Source organism: Linepithema humile, chromosome 6, assembly GCF_040581485.1.
Source record: "Linepithema humile isolate Giens D197 chromosome 6, Lhum_UNIL_v1.0, whole genome shotgun sequence".
Lineage (NCBI taxonomy): Eukaryota > Metazoa > Arthropoda > Insecta > Hymenoptera > Formicidae > Linepithema > Linepithema humile.
The window spans coordinates 27,829,711-27,848,775 of record NC_090133.1 but is presented as its reverse complement, the minus strand read 5'-3'; the positions used below and the strand labels follow the sequence as shown (position 1 = coordinate 27,848,775).

General features: G+C 32.7%; 4 protein-coding genes across 5 annotated transcripts in view; all 4 read left to right on the top strand.

Annotated features, from left to right (window-relative positions):
- Positions 1-666: 666 nt before the first annotated feature.
- On the top strand, positions 667-10,513 carry LOC105671296 (uncharacterized). 2 transcript variants are annotated; one of them, XM_012365304.2, is made up of 13 exons: positions 708-814; positions 1,970-2,020; positions 4,630-4,837; positions 5,007-5,161; positions 5,405-5,619; positions 6,170-6,308; positions 7,271-7,504; positions 7,743-8,112; positions 8,246-8,426; positions 8,645-8,808; positions 8,921-9,124; positions 9,223-9,390; positions 9,471-10,513. In XM_012365304.2, the coding sequence occupies exons 3-13, from the start codon at positions 4,741-4,743 to the stop codon at positions 10,064-10,066; spliced, it is 2,523 nt and encodes an 840-aa protein (XP_012220727.2). In that variant the 5' UTR covers positions 708-814; positions 1,970-2,020; positions 4,630-4,740; the 3' UTR covers positions 10,067-10,513. The 2 variants fall into 2 exon arrangements, with proteins under 2 accessions (XP_012220725.2, XP_012220727.2); XM_012365302.2 differs by lacking the exon at positions 1,970-2,020 and having other exon boundaries at positions 667-814.
- Positions 10,514-10,648: 135 nt separating this feature from the next.
- LOC105671302 (uncharacterized) lies at positions 10,649-13,807 on the top strand. The gene is made up of 5 exons (XM_067356840.1): positions 10,649-11,391; positions 11,508-11,660; positions 11,746-11,989; positions 12,376-12,426; positions 12,508-13,807. Exons 1-5 carry the CDS (start codon positions 11,252-11,254, stop codon positions 13,060-13,062), a joined length of 1,143 nt encoding a protein of 380 aa, XP_067212941.1. The 5' UTR covers positions 10,649-11,251; the 3' UTR covers positions 13,063-13,807.
- A 695-nt stretch (positions 13,808-14,502) lies between these two features.
- On the top strand, positions 14,503-15,902 carry LOC105671186 (uncharacterized). Its single transcript, XM_012365132.2, has 4 exons — positions 14,503-14,644; positions 14,777-14,927; positions 15,162-15,369; positions 15,456-15,902. The coding sequence occupies exons 1-4, from the start codon at positions 14,641-14,643 to the stop codon at positions 15,672-15,674; spliced, it is 582 nt and encodes a 193-aa protein (XP_012220555.1). The 5' UTR covers positions 14,503-14,640; the 3' UTR covers positions 15,675-15,902.
- The window catches only part of LOC105671295 (uncharacterized), a 14,686-nt gene continuing 11,306 nt past the window's right edge, over positions 15,686-19,065 (top strand). Inside the window, exon 1 of the mRNA XM_012365301.2 lies at positions 15,686-17,064. Within this exon, the coding sequence (XP_012220724.2) occupies positions 16,981-17,064 (84 nt within the window). The 5' untranslated portion in view covers positions 15,686-16,980. The remainder of the gene's footprint in view (positions 17,065-19,065) is intronic.

The window sequence follows — 19,065 nt, the reverse complement described above, 5'->3', positions numbered from 1 at the left end:
GTATTGTCAGAGTAAATTGAGATAGTATGTTTAAAAAGAATTTAATGGCACATTTCTTTTATTAAATTTATTTCAAGAAGTCTAAAAAAATTTTAAAATGTGATGTATAATTACATCAATAAATCAGTCCATTGCTGTCATTAATAGCCATTTTATATCTTTTTAAAATTATTTTTATTTTATATATATATGCACTTGGATCAACGATGTTTCAAAGCCATTTATACTGTGATGAAACTCTGATTTGTCAAGGCTTGCAAAATGTCCGTCAACTGCATCCTTTCACTTCTTCATCTAATGAAAATCTGTCTCCAGAAAGGTATATTTTTATCCGTGGAAACAAATGGAAGTCAGACAGGGAACATCATGGATTTTTTCAATGATTCCTGAGTGTTGTTACACTTTCTGAATGTTCACTGGAAGAGTCATCTTCCAAATATTTATGTTAAAATGTAATAGGTCACTTAGAAACAGAAATTCAAAATAAAAGATTCAAGTTTTCTAAAATATGTTTTATATGAATAAATATCCGTTGAAGATTCTCAAAGAGCCGTTTGAAAAAATACACTTTTTATTAATATGTGGTGTTAATTATCGAAGTAAATTATGTGACAAATTCACTCTTCATTTATCTTTACCAGGTGATCCTTTGCGGCTTCTTAGATCAGGTCGTGTTGGAATACATGCGCTCACTTCTATCACAGCTTGTCGGCAGTTTGTGCCGAGAAGCCAGTATTGTGCTTGACATCGCGCAGTACGGATCCATCGGTATTTATTAAGGATCCACGTTTCGTTCCGGCATTCAATTAAAAAGGTGTGCATATTTCTATTGCTTTTTTTTTTTTGCTTTTCGAAATTACATCTTTGAAACAGTTCTTTTGACTATATGCTTCAAACTTTAATTTAAAAAATAAACACTCTTTTATTTTCATCTAAGACTTGTTTCATATTTTCTAAATATTAATTCTAAAGAGCGCAATGTCATTAACAGCTTAACAAACTCTTCTTATTTGTTTGGCAGTAAGTTTTATATTTAAAAAATGATCAAATTTTAATGCTTCTTGTTACAAGCGCGATGATAATGTATAAACGTGAAAGTTATTGCAAGATATAAAATAGAAAGACGATACAATATTCGAATGTTCCAAGAACAAATATAAAACATTTCGGATTTTTCACAATATTGTACATGTATCCATCGTCAGGGATTCGCTATATATCGGTACATCGTGCGTGTTGCGAAATACTAATAACATAATTTGTAAGTTCCTTTTATTAGCAAGACTTTACGCTGGACTAAAAAATAATAGCTACCTGACTTCGACTGCTCTTGACCCAATTTAACTTTGTGCTAAAATACCATTAAATAAGAAACTGTTGTACAAAAGTGCTGGGAACTCAAATAAAATATATGTTTAACAATATTCGTAATAAATATCAACTATATATACAGGGTGATTCAAAATAACCTGATGTCCTTGCAATGCCATATTCTTGAGCGAATTCTGAGACGATTTTTTCTTTTACAAAATTTTGTCCGAAGCTTAGTTTTCGAGTTATAATTGAAAATAGTTTGCTACTTACGAGTCCGATACAACGGACAGACAGGGACGATGTAATGTGTCATGAGACGATAGTAAACACTTGACAGTCTCATTATACGTTGCGCGTCCCTGCCTGCCCGTTGTACCGAACTCGTAAGTTGCTATCTATTTTCAATTATAACTCGAAAACTAAGCTTCGGACAAAATTTTGTAAAAGGAAAAATCGTCTCAGAATTCGTTCAAGAATATGGCATTGCAAGGACATCAGGTTATTTTGAATCACCCTGTATATAGAATTATATAAATACAAACTATTAAGAAAAAAAACTGTTTTATGTAACTTGGTGCAGTGACAGCGTTTAAATATTATCAGTATTATATTAATCAATTATTTAATAATATAATAATAAAAATTCTTTCTCCAGAAGATAAAAATGAAAGCTAGCTGAACAGGACCTTACATAAGAATCTTAATGGTAATAATATTTTTAATATACTTCTTAGATTATTAACAAAAACCTTTAAAACACTAAAAAAAAATGTTTATTGATTTATTATTTTTATCTAAATATTTCGTTGTTCTACTCTACTCTATAATTTTGCTATCAGTTACTAGGTTTTTTATATTACATGTAATTATACGTTGACATAATTTGCATATTATAATTCATCAATTGACAAAATATGTCAATAAACGGAAATGAGAATCTGCTTCTTTCGTTCTAATGTACATTTAATTAAAATATGTATTTTTTCAGAAAGATTTTTTAAGCATGCAATATTATTTTTCTTTGCAATTAAATAAATTTCGCATTAAGACCAGTTCGCATAAATTGCAACGTTGAAATAATAATAAAGCGACATACTCTATGGTTGAACAATGTATACATTATGTAATTACTCATGAAGAGTTCTTATTATAATTATTTTATAAAATCATTATATGAATAGGAATTCTCAATTATGCTGAAAAGTCTTATATAATTCTACCGAAGGAATTTTTACTTACGTATCTCGTCCGAAGCTTCGATAAGAATTTTACACATGAAAGAGTTGTATATATTCGCGAAATGATCTTTTACGAACAGCTACAACTTTCAGCGCGTGTCAAACCTTGAAAGAAAGACGCGCATGCTAAGCATCACTAACGTAACAAGCGGTTCTCATAGCCAAGTAGAATAGTCATTGATTTAAAATTAATTAATAAAAACAAAATTATTGATTTTGGCTCTTTTGTATATTATTCATTATAGTGAAAATAAATTAAGCTATTAGAGCCGGAGCTAGCTGACATTGCTCATATATTAAATTATTAACAACCCAGCTGTACAAACGTGTCGATCATTTTTCGTGATCATCTTCAGTGTGACTCATTCTTCAAATAATCTGCCAATGTAACTTTCTTGATTTAAATTAAAATATATCAAGGCTAAAATAATGAAATAAAATTCAAAGGAATAAATAAAAACAAATAAAATCAGTACAACTGATGTAAACAATTTTAAACGAATATATTATAATTTTCGCACGAAGAACTAGCATTGTGGCTCTTTACGTTCCTACTGATTTTATTTGATTTTGTCAATCACTAGAGTCTTATATATTAATTAATAAATAAAAAGCTAAACGGCCATTGCCAGATGATCGTGCTAGTGTATTCAAAGACAAATTGTAAAAACAACGTTTCGACCTGTTAATTAATTGATCCGAAAAAGCGTTATAATTTGTAATGGTAATATTTTATTTATTGTGAATTTGAAGAAGATCTGATAACAGATCGAAACATTGTTCTTACAATTATTCTTTGAATAGATTAGCATCTACCAACGACCATTTAGCTTCTTATTCCTTTGATTATTATAATTTATCGTTAATTCCCGTGATTCAGACTCCGAAGAATGTTTTATGTCACGAGTTTTTACTAATCTCAGAGAAATTTTTAAATTTTTAGAATTTTTTCAACATTTAATAGATTTTAAATCTTTAGATTGTGTTGAATTGCAAATTTTTAGATTATTAAATTACAAATATGCTTACGCAACTTTTTGGTACATTAAATTCGTTAAATGTCGAATGCTCGAATTGCCTTTGAATTATTTATTATCGCCATATTATTTGAATCCTACAAGTTTCATGATCGAATGTATTTTTCCAAAGAATAATTTAATCAATTTAATCTCGATATTTTAAAAGTAATTTAAAAGTAATTTAAAAGTGCATTGGAAAGGATCCACTGAAATTCTTAAAAAAACAATAACATTCGTTTTTTTCCACAAGGTCTGCTGGACGAGTTATGCAATTAAGATAGAAACAATCTTCGTTTTCAACACTGGCAATTTCATGTTAATTATGGTTTTCCATCTCGTAATACATGATGTATGGAGATGAAGTAATGCGAATCTATCCTACTAACACGGATCAATAATTAATAGAGAAGAAATAATATCAATCAATTATGTACAATCTATACATTATGTTAAAATAATATTTATACATATTTATATATATTTTTTTCTCCGCAAAAAGTCACGAAGTAAATTACGAAACCGTGTATTTTAACACAGAGAGTGAACATTTCGAATATTCAATTATAAATAGTCGACAAACGTGCGCGTTTCATGAATTTATACTCAAAACAACAAGAAAAGTTGCTTGAAAAACGATTTTCAAAGCGTAATAACTCCTCGAAAAATCATCAAATTTTCAATTTTAAGAAAAGCATTTTGAAGCTTGAAACTTCTTTCAAATGCATTTTATGAATCTTTTTTTTTTAATCAATTTTTCTTCATCTCTTAATTTTTGTTTTAAGTGCATTTCATCGAGCGGAAGTTGATGAACGCATATGGTGCATAAGATGGAATATATTACAAAACCGTTATGTAAAAGACGTGACGTTCATGCCGACATAGTATTTAAGTTATAGTCATCATCATTGTACGATATAAATAGTACTGGAACGAATGGCCAAATTAACCGGTCACACGAAAAACTTACAAAAGCATTTTTATTATAAACAATGAATTAGAAATTGTTGCAACATTATTGTGACATGATTATAAAAGTTATTGAAATATCTTTTTAACAGCAAACACGGAGAATGGCACGGTGATGCGTGTAAGAAAGGCACACAACAGATTGTATCTCATTCATACTCGATTAATCAATCCAGACTCAAAAGCGCTCAAAATACGTCAAAATGATAATGTTCAAGAGCTTTTACAACAGGATCAGCAAGGACTTCTGGCAAAAAGAGTTGATGCCGTTGAAATTATTATTCTTTGTTCAAGCATCCAGTAAGTAATTTAATCAGCAGTTTTTCTTAGATTAAGCAGTTACTTTTCGCTTTGTCTTCACTGCAATTAACTGAATCATTAAATCAAGCAATTAAAAGAAAATTAAAAGCCAGGACGCTCTTAGCGCAATAATACGTTCTGTCTTACATGTAATTTTATGACTTTTCAGCACTTTATGTATTGTATCCGTACTTGACTATACATATGAGAGAATTGGGAATAAATGTGGAAGAAACTGCGATAATGAATGCCATTACACCCGTCATGGCGATGGTGATGCCGCCGCTCGCTGGCATGCTAGCCGACCGAATAGGAAATTTCAGAGTGAGTTTAATTGGCTTTTGCAATACTGAATATGAACGTATAAGTGAACAAAACTTTCTTTAACACGGATCTTATCTTATATGAGGACTACTCGAATGTTTTTCTTATCTTTGTAACATTATGCTATTGTGTATTGTGTTAGCGTATCTATATGCATTTTATTTACACACACATACACACACACATATACTTATGAAGAATACAAGAGATTGATAAGATTTTTAGTAAATGTTTTTCCGACAGATTTTGCTGTCGGTATTTTCCGTGTTCGGTGGTTTTGCGGCATTATTACTCCTATTAGTGCCAATCGGCAGGGTGACAGTGCATTTTCCCGAGAGAATAATTATGGATCTCGATTGTCAAGATAGAAGCAATTCGCTATTCTATACAATGAGCCAGACTCATCCGTGCGAAAGAAAATTAGGATCGGAAATCGCTATGAAAGTAGAAAGCTGTGGGTAAGGAAAAAGTTGCAATTACGTTAGAATTAGCTAACATTCTATTGTAGGAATGGAATAACATTGCAAATCGTTGTCACATAACACATTATCTATGTAATCTTGTCCCCTTCTTCAAATAGTACAAATCAATCTCAGCTTATAAATTGTTTTATGATATTTTAATGTTTTCGAGAAGATGTTACGTTTGTAATCTGTCATACCTTTAATTTATCAAACGTGGCATATCAAAAGAAAAACACTTGTTAACACTGTTTTATCGCGAGTAATCTTGTGCAATTGCGACAAAAACGTAAGCAAACAATACGCACGTAAATATACGAACTGTCCGTCTTCCTGTTTATTTCCACTTACAATTAGTTTTAAAGTACTTCAACAAGGAAATAAAATTCCACGAATGTTTACAAATTTCATGGTAATGACATTTTAACAATAGAAAATTTACATACCTTTATCAAATCGTACATACAATATTTGAATCGATCTTATCACTTGCCTAAAAATATCACGAAATACGAAACTTAAACATCAGTGATTTTTTTTTGTACAGATTCGTGTGTCAGGTGGACAACGAAACAGATCAAAGTTTGATTCCAAAATCGAAGTTTTATATAGTGAGATACTTTAATTCTCAGACTGGCGTTAATGTTTCGTACAAATACGCCATGGCGCAGAGTGACTTGTCAACGGTACGTAAAACGCATGTTAATAGACTGTTTCTTTATTGAGAATCTCTTACACGATCTGTAATATTGAATAACGGTGAGCAAGGCAAACACCGATCGCTGGCCAACGTGTAAGGGAATACCAAAGCCTCGTAATGAGTGCAAGCATGTATAGCTATGTCATTTGATCCAAAGTACATTCGTGACTAATGTTAATAGATGTGCCGCGATCATTTTGATTTAAGTATGTACAAGGTCGGATAAAAAAGTTTCCGTAACTTATGAAACAAAAATCACAATACGTAATATAAAAACGCGAAATGAAGGCCTTTAATTAATTTTACATTGATATCTTTTACATACGAATTACTTTCTATTTAACTCTCATACATAAATATAAGTATTTATATATGTCTTTCAAATGCAAAATCCGAATATTTCTCTCTAAAAGATACTCATCAATATTTTTATACAATTTACCACGTGTGTGATTACATGTTGTTGGAGAGACGCAAAGTTCGTAGAAATGCAAAAAAAAATTGATGTAACCGCACGTACTACGATTATTTGCACTGCCACCGACTATTATAAATATTATCACGATAAAATCTGTAAAACAATTAACATTTTTATGCCATTTATTTCGATATACCATGCAAAAAAAAATGTGTAAAAAAAATAAAATATAATATTGTCAACGCAATGGAAGATATCATTAAAAATGGAAAAAATGTAACAAAAGGACTGTAATTATTCCTGAACTGATCTTGCAAAAGTATTTCGTGTAATATTACTCACTGCTTATTTAAAGATATCTAAAAAGGAATGCTGTACGAAAAGTGTACTAAAAATGCTACGATTGCATACAGTCTAAAGTTTAAATAATAAAATTCACATCGCTATACAATTTTATATTATACTGTTTTGTGACACTAATATAATACTATGATGTAATGATCGATATTATCGTATCATAATAATTACAGAGTGTTGATCAGCAGGAAGACATAAAAGAGCATCGACAATTAAAGAATAATGAGTTCTTTAAAACGACTATCCGGCAAATCTCGAAAACACACTATTTTTTCCCAACAGATCAGCTATTCTCATTCTCGTGTGTATCGTCCGGACACGTTCAAGATATTGATAACTCCGAAATATCACACGGATTATACAGAAACTATACATCATGCGTTTTTGGTCATTTAATTAAACCGGAGGTATAAAAGGATGAGTATACGTCATAATAAAATAATGTCTGTATATCTGAAAGCGTTAAAAGAGTAACAGCATTACAGAAATGTCTCTTTATTTTAAAATTTCCAAGAATATCATCACACCTTTTCTAAGTTTCTATTTCTAAACTTTTATACAAAAGCAGATTAACACACTTTGGTTTCTAAAATAAATGGAAGCACATTTAAGCCAAGTAGGTCAAGTGAAATCGATTCTTTTTAGAACGATGTCAATTCAACGATATATTATCATTCGTACAAATCAAAGATTAAAAGTCTGGAACTAGACGGGGAGGATTTGCGAGAGGAACGGCAAAGATACTCGGCGGATGAAATATCTTTGGCGGAAGACTTCCAGAAGCTCACTTGTGACAATCCAGAGTCTACGCACAACCGAATCGCGATAGATATGCTGCTCTATAATCACAATGCGAATCTAGAGTCGACGAGGCGAGTTTTGAGCACGAATGAATGCAACAAGAGGTGCATCGTCACCGCACCTCGCAACAGTATGTGCTCTAACATGGATACGGAAATCGAACTTAATGTAAGCCTGACGTTCTGGGTTTACCTCATCATTAGAGTATTTATCAGTACGTTTCAAAATTCTGACTTTCTCTTGAAATAATTGTGATGCAAATCTGTAATCATTATAATTATGATTATTATATATCCAATAGCACTCTTGAAAAATTAAGATATAAAATGTTTCTCCCTTTGTTTCAGGTATTATCGGTGGCACAACTTTTGCTATGTTCGAAGGTGCCGTAATAGCGATATTACGAGAACAGGACGCGGATTATGGTCTTCAAAGAATTTATGGCAGCTTAGGAGGAATGATTTCCTCGCCCCTGTCAGGTCTTCTTATAGATTACGCCAGTAGAGATAAAGGATATACCGATTTTAGGTGATATTTTGATATTTTTACGATATATTGCATCGTTTAAACTTTTCAATTAGTCTCCATTATCTTATTATTTGTCATGTTTCGCTATTCATGTACAACAATAATGATAAAAATTTTATTTTTTTTTTAAATTTTGTTTTTGAGTAAAAATGTTTTGTTTTTCTGTGTATTTCCGCGATTCTTATGACTATTTTTAACGTATTAACGAATTCTTTTAGGCCAGCATTTTACTTATACACGGCATTAAAGCTCGCCTCGGCTGTTCTCATGTTACTGATCAATCTGGAATTCAAACCACCTGCCAAGAATGTCGTGCGTGACGTCTTCACTGTTTTGAAAAACATCGAAATCGCCGCGCTCTTTCTTGCTTGCTTTGTTCTCGGTAAGTTCTCGAAATGTTTAATAAAGTCTAAGTTTCTCCTTTTGTTTCAAAAATGTTTTTCATAAATAATTCCGACGGAAGGCAATGTTTAACGGAAAAGAGATTTCAACAGGCACCGCTTGGGGATACATCGAGGCGTTTCTCTTCTGGTTGATTCAAGATTTAGGAGGATCTAAATCATTTATGGGTGTCACGATAACAGTAAGCAGTATCGCCGGCATACCATTGCTGGCGCTCTCTGAACCGATCATATCGAAAATCGGTCACGCAAATGTGCTTTTCCTAGGATTTGTGTTTTACGCCATTAGACTTTGCGGTGAGTACTTTGTGATCACTCGGCGACGATTCGAAATAATTGACAGAATAAAATGTGGACACGCGCGTTTTGAGGATTTAACGAAACGCCTCCTACAGGTTATTCTTTGGTTTACAATGTTTGGCTGATTTTAATCTTCGAGGCGCTAGAATCGGTCTCGACGTCTCTCAGCTTCACCGCAGCCGTCACTTATGCCGCAAAATTATCGTCTATATCTACCGACAGCTCTATACAGGGATTACTTGGCGGTGTTAATTACGGAGTTGGTACGTTTGACGTTTACTTAATTATTGTAATTTTTCGGCAATAACAAAATGAAAATTCTTCGTTTAATTTTGATATTTAGGCAAAGGTACCGGAAGTTTAATCGGTGGTTATCTGATAAAAGCTTTTGGTAACAGACCAACCTACCAGATTTTTGCTGTGGTAACTTTATTGACTGGTATAATATATTTTATATTTAATGTGACTTACTTGAAAAAGCGATCTCAGCTTCGAGACGATAATACCGTAAAAGAGAAATTCGAAAATGTCAGCTCACAAAATAGTCCCGAGAAACACACCAATAATATTAATCTTGATAAAAAACCACAAGATGAAGTAATTAAAGAGAATGAGAGCAATTTGAAGGAAAGTGATAGTATAGATAATGGAGAAATTTTGAAAAAAATAGAAAATTATAAATCATCAGAAGAAAAAAATAAAAAAAATTTAACAAAAATTAAAGTTATCAGAAATGCTGAAAATGTTAATCAAAATGAAGAAAATTTAACTGAAAAACCTGAGGATAAATCGACACCAAGTGATGACGCAATAAAGGCTGAAAAAAGCGATATACAAGAAACCTGTTTTACTAACCCGAATGTTCAGACTGATAATCAGTGCAAAATCGGACTAGAAGACAAACAAATAGACAAAGATATTGATCGAGTAAGTTCCTAATAATTGTCGATGAGGAGTTAAACGCGGCAATGGAATAAGTAGTTTTACATAATTTAAAAAAAAAGGAAGTTTTAAGTTCTGGACAACTTGAAATATAATAAAGAACCAAACAAGGATGAATTATATTTGATATTATTCATAATACATGGAACATATTTGAAAATTAGTTAACAATTAATGTAAAAATACACATGACATAAAATATTGTTGTAAATATAATATATGTAAATAGATCTAAAGAATTAATTATTATCCATAACTTTATTTTGACAGTGTGTGTGTTTTGCAGAATTAATTTTGTTACTATTTCATGTTAAACACATACATATGTAATCGAATATTAACTTGGAACAAAGGGAAAGATTTTTTATATGTCAGTAAACAGTAAACGTGGTTTGTTTTAAATAAATTTGTAACGTGTTAAAATAATAAAATAATTGAATAAAGGCTCTTTTGATTTCTTTAATCATATAAACCCGCATAAAGAGAAGATTAAAAATACCTTAAAAGCAATTAATGATATATCAGAATATTTTTTTACTCAGAATTAAATTGATCCTGTAAGCTTTTTCGCTCCTGTACGCTTTTTGGTACTTGCCTTAAAATTTCTTTTAAATCTAGAATACTCTTCGATATATTTATATTAAGAAAATGAAAAAATTACTTGTTATTTTAAGCTACATACAAATCTTATCGATCATGACAATATATTAAGATTGCACTCTTCCCCTTAATATCGATAACAGGAGACGATCTATTTACTTGTAAATGTTAAATCACCCGCACTCTCATAACGGAACGTTATAGTTTGTAAAGTGAATTAGCGCGATTTTGTCAAGCGTTATTCCTTCTCGTTAGCACAGTTGCACTGGATATATTTTGTCTGCGAACGTGTCGAAGTCGTCGCGAAATAGCACTTTTAATGCCGTAAGTATCATCTATTCGTAGTATCGCGTCATCCTAATTGCAGACAAGGTGTACAGTGACACACGCATTATCGACATAACTGAAAAAGTCGAAATATTGCGCTCAATATTTGTCCTGTGAACATAAAAAGGATATGACAACGATAAACGCATACAGACAATACATTTCCAATCGCTCAAGTGATAGTTACAGTTACAAGTACATATAAAGGACACTCGCTTCATCATTACAGCCATTCATCTTCAACTATCAGCGAGTATGTTACGTATTTTAACTTTGGTTCTCTTTCTACGCCTATTTTCCGCTACAGTGTCGTCGGAAACAATGTCATACGCAAGAGTATCGAAAAACGGACAGCAAGTGGAAAACTCTTACAATTCTTACGCGTGGATCAACAGGTGCGTACGTGGAAACTAATTTAAATCAATGCTACTGTGATTGCCGGTGATCGATGCTCTTGAGAGATTTTTCTATATAAACATATGCGAATATAAGGCAAACTTATGGATCTTAGGTTATCAGGGAGAAATAATATGAGTGTGGAGAATGAAAATAGAAGTATAAATGACATTGTTATCACGGTATCACCAGTGTATGTCTCACCCAAAACTCCCAGACTGAAGAAAGGCGAATCGGTCGATCATTCAATGCCGATTATCGTCCCGAAGTATAAATTCAAATGTTAACATATACTAGCATAAACGGTAATAAATCGATGACTTTTAATAAGGATCAATTATGTCCATATGTAGATATTCAACGCTGGATCACGAAATGATTACCAAACTGGACACTGCAAGCAAAAAACAAATTCAACAACGATTTCATCCACCCGCAATTTTCGAGCACAGCGTTGCGCACGAAAGGCCGCAAAAAGGAGCGAGTGTATTAAATATGGAAAATTCCCCGAGCATGAATTCATCCACTTATCCCGGTCCAATATTCTCCGGCATGTATGAATACAATCCGTCAGACTTTATCGATGACGAGCCACCGGTATTTAAGCCAACATTATCTTGCATGGGTCTGTTATTTGCAAAAGAAAAGTAGTTTTCCGCATTTTTTTATACGCCGAATTCCAAATGCACCTTCATGAAAAGTGCGTATCACATGAGAATTAAAAAAAAAAAGAATATATCACAAATAACAAATTTTGCAATAGCGATATTTATTCCATTACAAAAAACATTTCTATTGTTTGCAATATTTTAAAATCATTTTTTTTTCTAAACGGATATTATTTCGTTTTCTCGCAATATTTCTAAACCGATTTATTAAAAGGAATAATTAAATATATACTTTTCATTTCTTTTCCCTTTCCAAAAAAGACGGAAAACTACTCTTCTTTTTTTAGACAACAAAAAAAAAGTCTAATTTTACAGGCCAGTGTAATTACCAAATATTCACCTATGCCTACGGATACACGCGATAAGGTATGTAAAAATTTCATATAAAAGACCATCAATTCGTAATAACATTCGTTAGATCTCTCATTTAAGTTTCGCGTTGTTTAGATTCCGGATACCTATAAACCATCACCGAACAAGTACCACGATAGCGATGAACACGAAGCGAACTATCCCAATTTTGATTTCGCTTCTTCGTACGGGAATGACGGACGTGAACCGAAACCCATCAGATACTCTAATCATGATCATTCGCCGCCATCCGAAGAGATTCCATACGATCATCACGATCTGCATCACGATATAGTCTACGATCACATACCCGAATATTATGTGCATCATCCGAAAACCACGACGGAGGAGCCGGAAATGAACGACCAACGACTCGACAAGAGGCCCTACTCGTATTATTTCATAGGAAAGAAGCTGTGGTACATACCGCTGTATTTCAGTATCTACTTCGTCATATACATAGCAGCGCTTGTGTTGAAAAGTATCGCCAGGCACAAGATCAACTTTCCGGCTCATCTAGCGGAAGCTGCGGCTCAACAAAAAAGAAGCGAGCCGAGCGAAGGATGGCGGAACTTTGCCGGGAGAATACTCGAAGGAGCGGAACGATTTTCCAAAATATACAATAAAGGATCTCCAATAAACATTCGATAAACTGATGCTGAAAAAATTCAAAGGAAACATGTAAATAACTATCCTCCTGTCCTCAAATTCAAACATTGGAGTATTTTTAAGTAGAAAAATAGAACCAATTAAATACAAAAATTAATTAAGGCGTGAAACATTGTTAAGGCAATGTTTTTTATTGCAATGTTTATTATTTTTATGATATAAATGTGTAACGTATAACTAATCAAAATATCAACTCTCAATTTTATAACTTATGGCATCTTAAATGAGATAATTATGTAACTATATATTTTTGTAAATATATATATATATATATATATATATATATATTTCCGAGATAAATGAAAAAAAGAAACCCATGTTTTACATACAATTTTTATTATTCTTCATTATTTTGTACCTGCTGTTATATATTTTGCAATTACCATTTATTTTTATTTGTATTAATCAACTATTTACAAATAAACATAATAAACATTTATGTGTTGTCAATTAATTTTTTTTATTACTGATGTATTTTTTAAACTTTCTGCTTTGAAGATTTTTATAGTGGAGAACGTTTACGTAAGCTGGAAACTTGACTTTTGGAATTTGATTCTTAGATTTCCAAATTTCCGCTTGTTTAACCTTTCATTGCACGCTATGTTGAAATTTTCAATATGTCGCTGAAATAATTCATGTAAACAAATATAAATGTGCAGATTAAGCGAAAGATTGTTAATAAAAAGACAAGATGCAACTATCACCGGTTTAGAATATCATTTCAACGGACCTAGTCTAATTGTAAGATTGTGCTAATGATGCTTTAACCAGTTATAATAAAAGCATCCTTTTGCTCAGCTACTTATTTAATCCTTTCACTACGACAACGTCAAGTTGAAAAGCACTCGTTCTGTGTGGGAATAATGAGGGGAACGTTAAGAGCACATTACTCATATGCTACTAATAAAATCCCCGAGTTATTACATACGCAGAGTTACGTAATTTACAGGATGTCTAAAAGGAATGTGGCATTTTTTAAAATCAAATATAGGCATTTCAATAAATCTCAAAAAATTACACACATAAATGACACACATACTACAAATAAAACTGCATCAGGAAGTCGTTTAGTCGCCATCCGTTATCAATAACAGTTTCTGATATCTCTTTCTGCCGTATAAAGAATCTAATATAAAGATTTCAGATTATAAAGACAATTTTGAAATTGTCACAGCTTAATATGATCAATGATCTGATCAATGATAATATGATCTATTTGAAGGCAATTATCAATGAAACTTTGTACTATCTTATGTTTTGGCGACGTCTACCTGTGATGCACAAGATCTGTAACAATTAGAGCTATTAGCGCGTAAGAATTTGCTTAACGTTACCGTCGATACAGTTATCGGTCCATGAGTACCGGACCAAGCAGTTATCGAAACTAGGTCCAAGAATCGTTCAGTTCCTCGTCAGAGTTTACGACTAAAGGTTTCAACTCCAAAGTTTTCCGCCGTGCTGTTTTCGAGTGCCAAGCCGTGTGTGGCAGAATGTGCTATGACAATCGTTAAAGTGGGATGATGTCAAAAACAAAACGTACAATATATTTAAAAGATTAATATGGGTTAGTATTGTGCGATAAGCAGAAACATCAGTTTACAAAATTATATCTCCAGTGTTCGTTGCGAATTATACATACATATCTCTACACGCATTTTTCATTCTAGTAGATATAAATAATATTCTAATTTTTTAGACTCGATGAACCGATCAGTTTGCAAGTTTATTCTATTTTCATTTTGCATCTATCACGTCTCCGCCGAGTCGAATATTAGAAATCAATCAATTTTGGAAATAGAGACGTCTAGAGAAAACCTCGGAATAGCTACAATCACGCCGTTAGCTAGGTAAGTAAAAAATGAAATTTTTATCATTTTTATAATGTTCAATCCAATCATTTTTAATTTTTTTTTTGCTATCAATAATGATTACAGTCACCCATCGTTAAGCAATCGTTGTGTCTAAATCTGCTTTTACTTTTCGATTGGCCAACTTTATAGCTTCGACGTTTTGATATTGGGATTTTTCTCTGAAAATAATCTGAGGAATATTCCATTTTAGCATGGTGCTTTTGTTCACAGACAAAGCAGGACGTATAGACAAAGTAATAGAAGAGGTAATACCGACTACCAAGACGATCAGCACGATTACAACAATGACGATATGAACGATGACGAGAACGATCACAGCCACATGAAGGCGATAAGTCAACCTAAGGTTGATTATTGGGCCGGCTATTACGACTTTCTAATAAACGAAGGAAGCTACAAATTCTGGGCTGTTTTCCAGGTAATAGAAAACTGAAACATATGTAATTTTTCTGTGTATTTTCTCCCGCTGACTTCGATTTGAACATGTGATATCGCCTCCATCAGCTCGCAACTGCGGCTCTGCTAATCTACAGCGGCTTCGCGGCACTATATTATGCCAAAGTGAATCCGCCAACCACGGATGATTATTTCGACGATATATTTCGTCGGCGAAAACGCCGCTCATTTCCACCCGCAGCACGCGACAAGCCCTTCGCCGGATTCGACGCCATCACGTTTCAAAGGATAATCGAAGCCGCCATCAACACTGAACAAACGTATTAATTTCACACATTCCAATTTCTCTAACGATAACAAAAAATTGTGACATAAATAATTGCGAATAAAAATAGATAAATTATTACACGTTGGCTGCCACATACGTCGGCCGTCATATATTGTTCTTCATTGATACTTTTTGTACCACAATATCATGGATATATATTTTTTATATTAATATAAACTGTTCTCGATCGCATAGAGTCTGGTATTAAAAAAAAAAAAAAAAAAAAACTAGTACGACGACCAAGATGTTGAATGGTTCAAAAAATCAAAAGAATTTTTAACATTGCTAGTAGCTGAATGTATCTAAATTTTATAGATTATAACTCTTTTATATTTCCCTCAAGAATATATAATTTACACTACCAGTTCTGTTTAATGCTTCTCTCTGCGTCACACATGCAGCTGAATATAGTAATTTTTCACGAAAAAGAGCGAGTCTAAAGTATAAAAAGCACGGTGATTATGGAAGTGCAAAAAGTCGGCGTGGGGAGTTCATCGGAACGGCAGGTAAGCCGAATATGCAGGTAAAACGGCACGACTTAACCGAATGGGAAAAACGAAGATGAAGAACGGCGATACCTCAGGATCTTAGACTGTCAGTTGGTGGTCAGCCGTCACGGAGAAAGGACGTGGTAGTTGCTGCGCTTGCTTCTACCTCGTCTCGCCGCGCTACACTTCGTCTCCCTCGGATCGTCTCGGTCGGAAGAAGCTTCGCGTATACAGACGCTTCGAGATTTGCGTTCGAGAATCAGCGAACAAACACAAGATAAAATTATACTTACATTAGTTAAATCAGTACTGTCGGTCGGACTAGCTTGCTTCTCTAGCAATAGACAAAACGAAATGTATCGTGCGTTTACAACAATTAATAACAATTTGTTATTGGTCATCTCGATACAAAGTTGAATAACGGCAGATAGAAAGAACAAAGTTGACTGCGCGCGAGTAGTTTTCCAACTTGACAAATATCCACGTTCGCTTAACGGTATTCCCGTAAATATCGAAACTTGTGACTTTCGAGTGTTAATGTGTGTGCGATATTTTATTCTGCTCGCGAAATAAATTTGTCTAATCAAGGGAACATCTTGAATGGAAACGCTTCGACGCCTGAACTTATCGACGAATGTAATTTTAAAGACACGGTAGCGTCTCTCGCGAAAATAGCAATACGAAGAATGCTCTGACACGGTCAATCTCTGCACAATAGCGTCATGATGCTCGACCATCGTCGAGGAGCATCGTAGAAGATCGAATCCGAGTATCGTGGGAAAAAATTAAATTGCAACAGCTCAAGAATACGAAAAAAATGACTTCTACGTGCGGCAAAGGCAAAACTCATGCTATGATGAACTCCGGCGGTTATTACAGACCTGGTCCTTACGCTTACCAAGTAAGTTTAAAAAATTTACTGTTCTTCTCTCATTAAAAAGAAAATTGTATAACAAAGATTTTAATCACGTAGTCTATAATTTCATCAAGTCAAATCAGATATAACTAATCTGTTCCGTTGTCGTTTGTTTCGCAAATAAATATATTAAATATTAAATAAAATAGTAATCTGACAATGAGCGGGACATATTTTTTGCACTTATTAAAACGCGTTTATTTATACAAATATAAATTAAAATGAATATATCTGCGATCTTACATCGTAAAAATCTTGACCTTGTCTCGTATGAAAGCATTATATAAATTCGCATCGTGTGAGAAGAGGCGTTCATCTTCCATTTCTCTCCGCTCTCCATTCTTCTTCTATGAAAAAACGGTTATTCTTTTTCTTTCCAACCTATGTCGCTTTTTTCATCTTTTCGCCATTTACTTAATGTATTTAACTTTTTGTCCCTCGCATGTTTTTTCTATGTTATAGAAAAATATACTGAAATAAATATGCGCGACAAGAGCAATACTCATAGTTATACATTACAATAATATAGTTATACATTTCAATTTGTTGTATTGTTATTATTGTTATTCTGTTTTAATAAACAGTATAATTGGGATTAAATTATTTCATATTTCGTTTTCTAAATCCTAAATTTCAAAAGATTGCATCGTATTTTATTTTGTCTGTTGCAATGTTTCTGAGAGATTACTAGTCTAAAAAATGAAATTAAATCAATGAATATTTAACAAATATAATAATTAAAAAGTTTTCTCTTTTTGTATGAAATTTTTCCAGATATTCGAGAAAAGTATAATATTTAACCATTATTATTCAGTTGTGAAGTGCGAGCTCCTTGTTTATTTTGCTCTTTGTTTATTTTGCAATCTTTCAAATTATTCGGCATTAAAATTCTCCGTTTTTAAGTTTCTTTTTATGATAAAATCAATGTTTTTCTCATGCCGGTGCAGTGCCATGCATTTAATTGAATTGTTAAATTCAATCTTCGACACATGCCTGCAACTAGCGCACAATGGTACCGTTATCGAGTCAACTATGAAAGATAATTGCGACGATAGCGATGCATTTACTCACGGCAAATTATATTACGCGCGATAATCATTCCTGATGAGATGCCCCTTTACAACCAAGAAGTCTGAACTAGAGAGTCGTACAACGTGGTTCGCACTATCAGGAAGAATAGATTTTACATATCAATGTATACGTGAGCATATAACATCTTTCACACCAACCATTCCAAGATATTAGAATTGTTAATTGTGCACGTTCGAATCTCTCTCATCGACCAGTAAATTAAATTTTTTCCTTAATGAGCCACGAGATAATTTACGATGAAAAACGAATACCCAGTTGATAGATATCTTTTTTTTTTAATCACGATCACTATCGTAGTTAAGTACGATGTACCCGAAGTATGAATATACAATCGTGAATAGGACGTGTACAAAATAATAACAGTTTTTAACAAATAAAATACTGGTGAGTTAATTGCAATTTAAACGTCGAAATCTTAGAAAAACTGAAATAATATTACAAAAGTTCAACAGATCTTCAACAGATAAAATTTAAATTAATTTTTAACCAATTTTCACAGATGAAAAAGGAATTTTTATCTTATGCGGCGTTGTAATTTTCTGTGTAATAGGAACCTTGAAAACATAATTAAGATAATACAAACGAGCGTTGATTCATCTGTCATTCTTATAATAGAATTATGTAAGCAAGTAATTGATATTGCGGATGTCAGTACATTGAAATTTTACGGAAATATAATTTACAATCACGAACACTAAGAAATGTTTATATGTATAGTGGAATAAATTATAACTGTATTCACAACTTTCTGCCCGCAGTTGAGAATTTGACTTGATAATTGTACCGAGAACACGCACCACACACATATATTCGTAACGTTTATAAAATAGAATGGGAAGTTGTAAAATAATTCATCATATGTATCCGTAATAAACGAAGGAAGTTCCCATACTT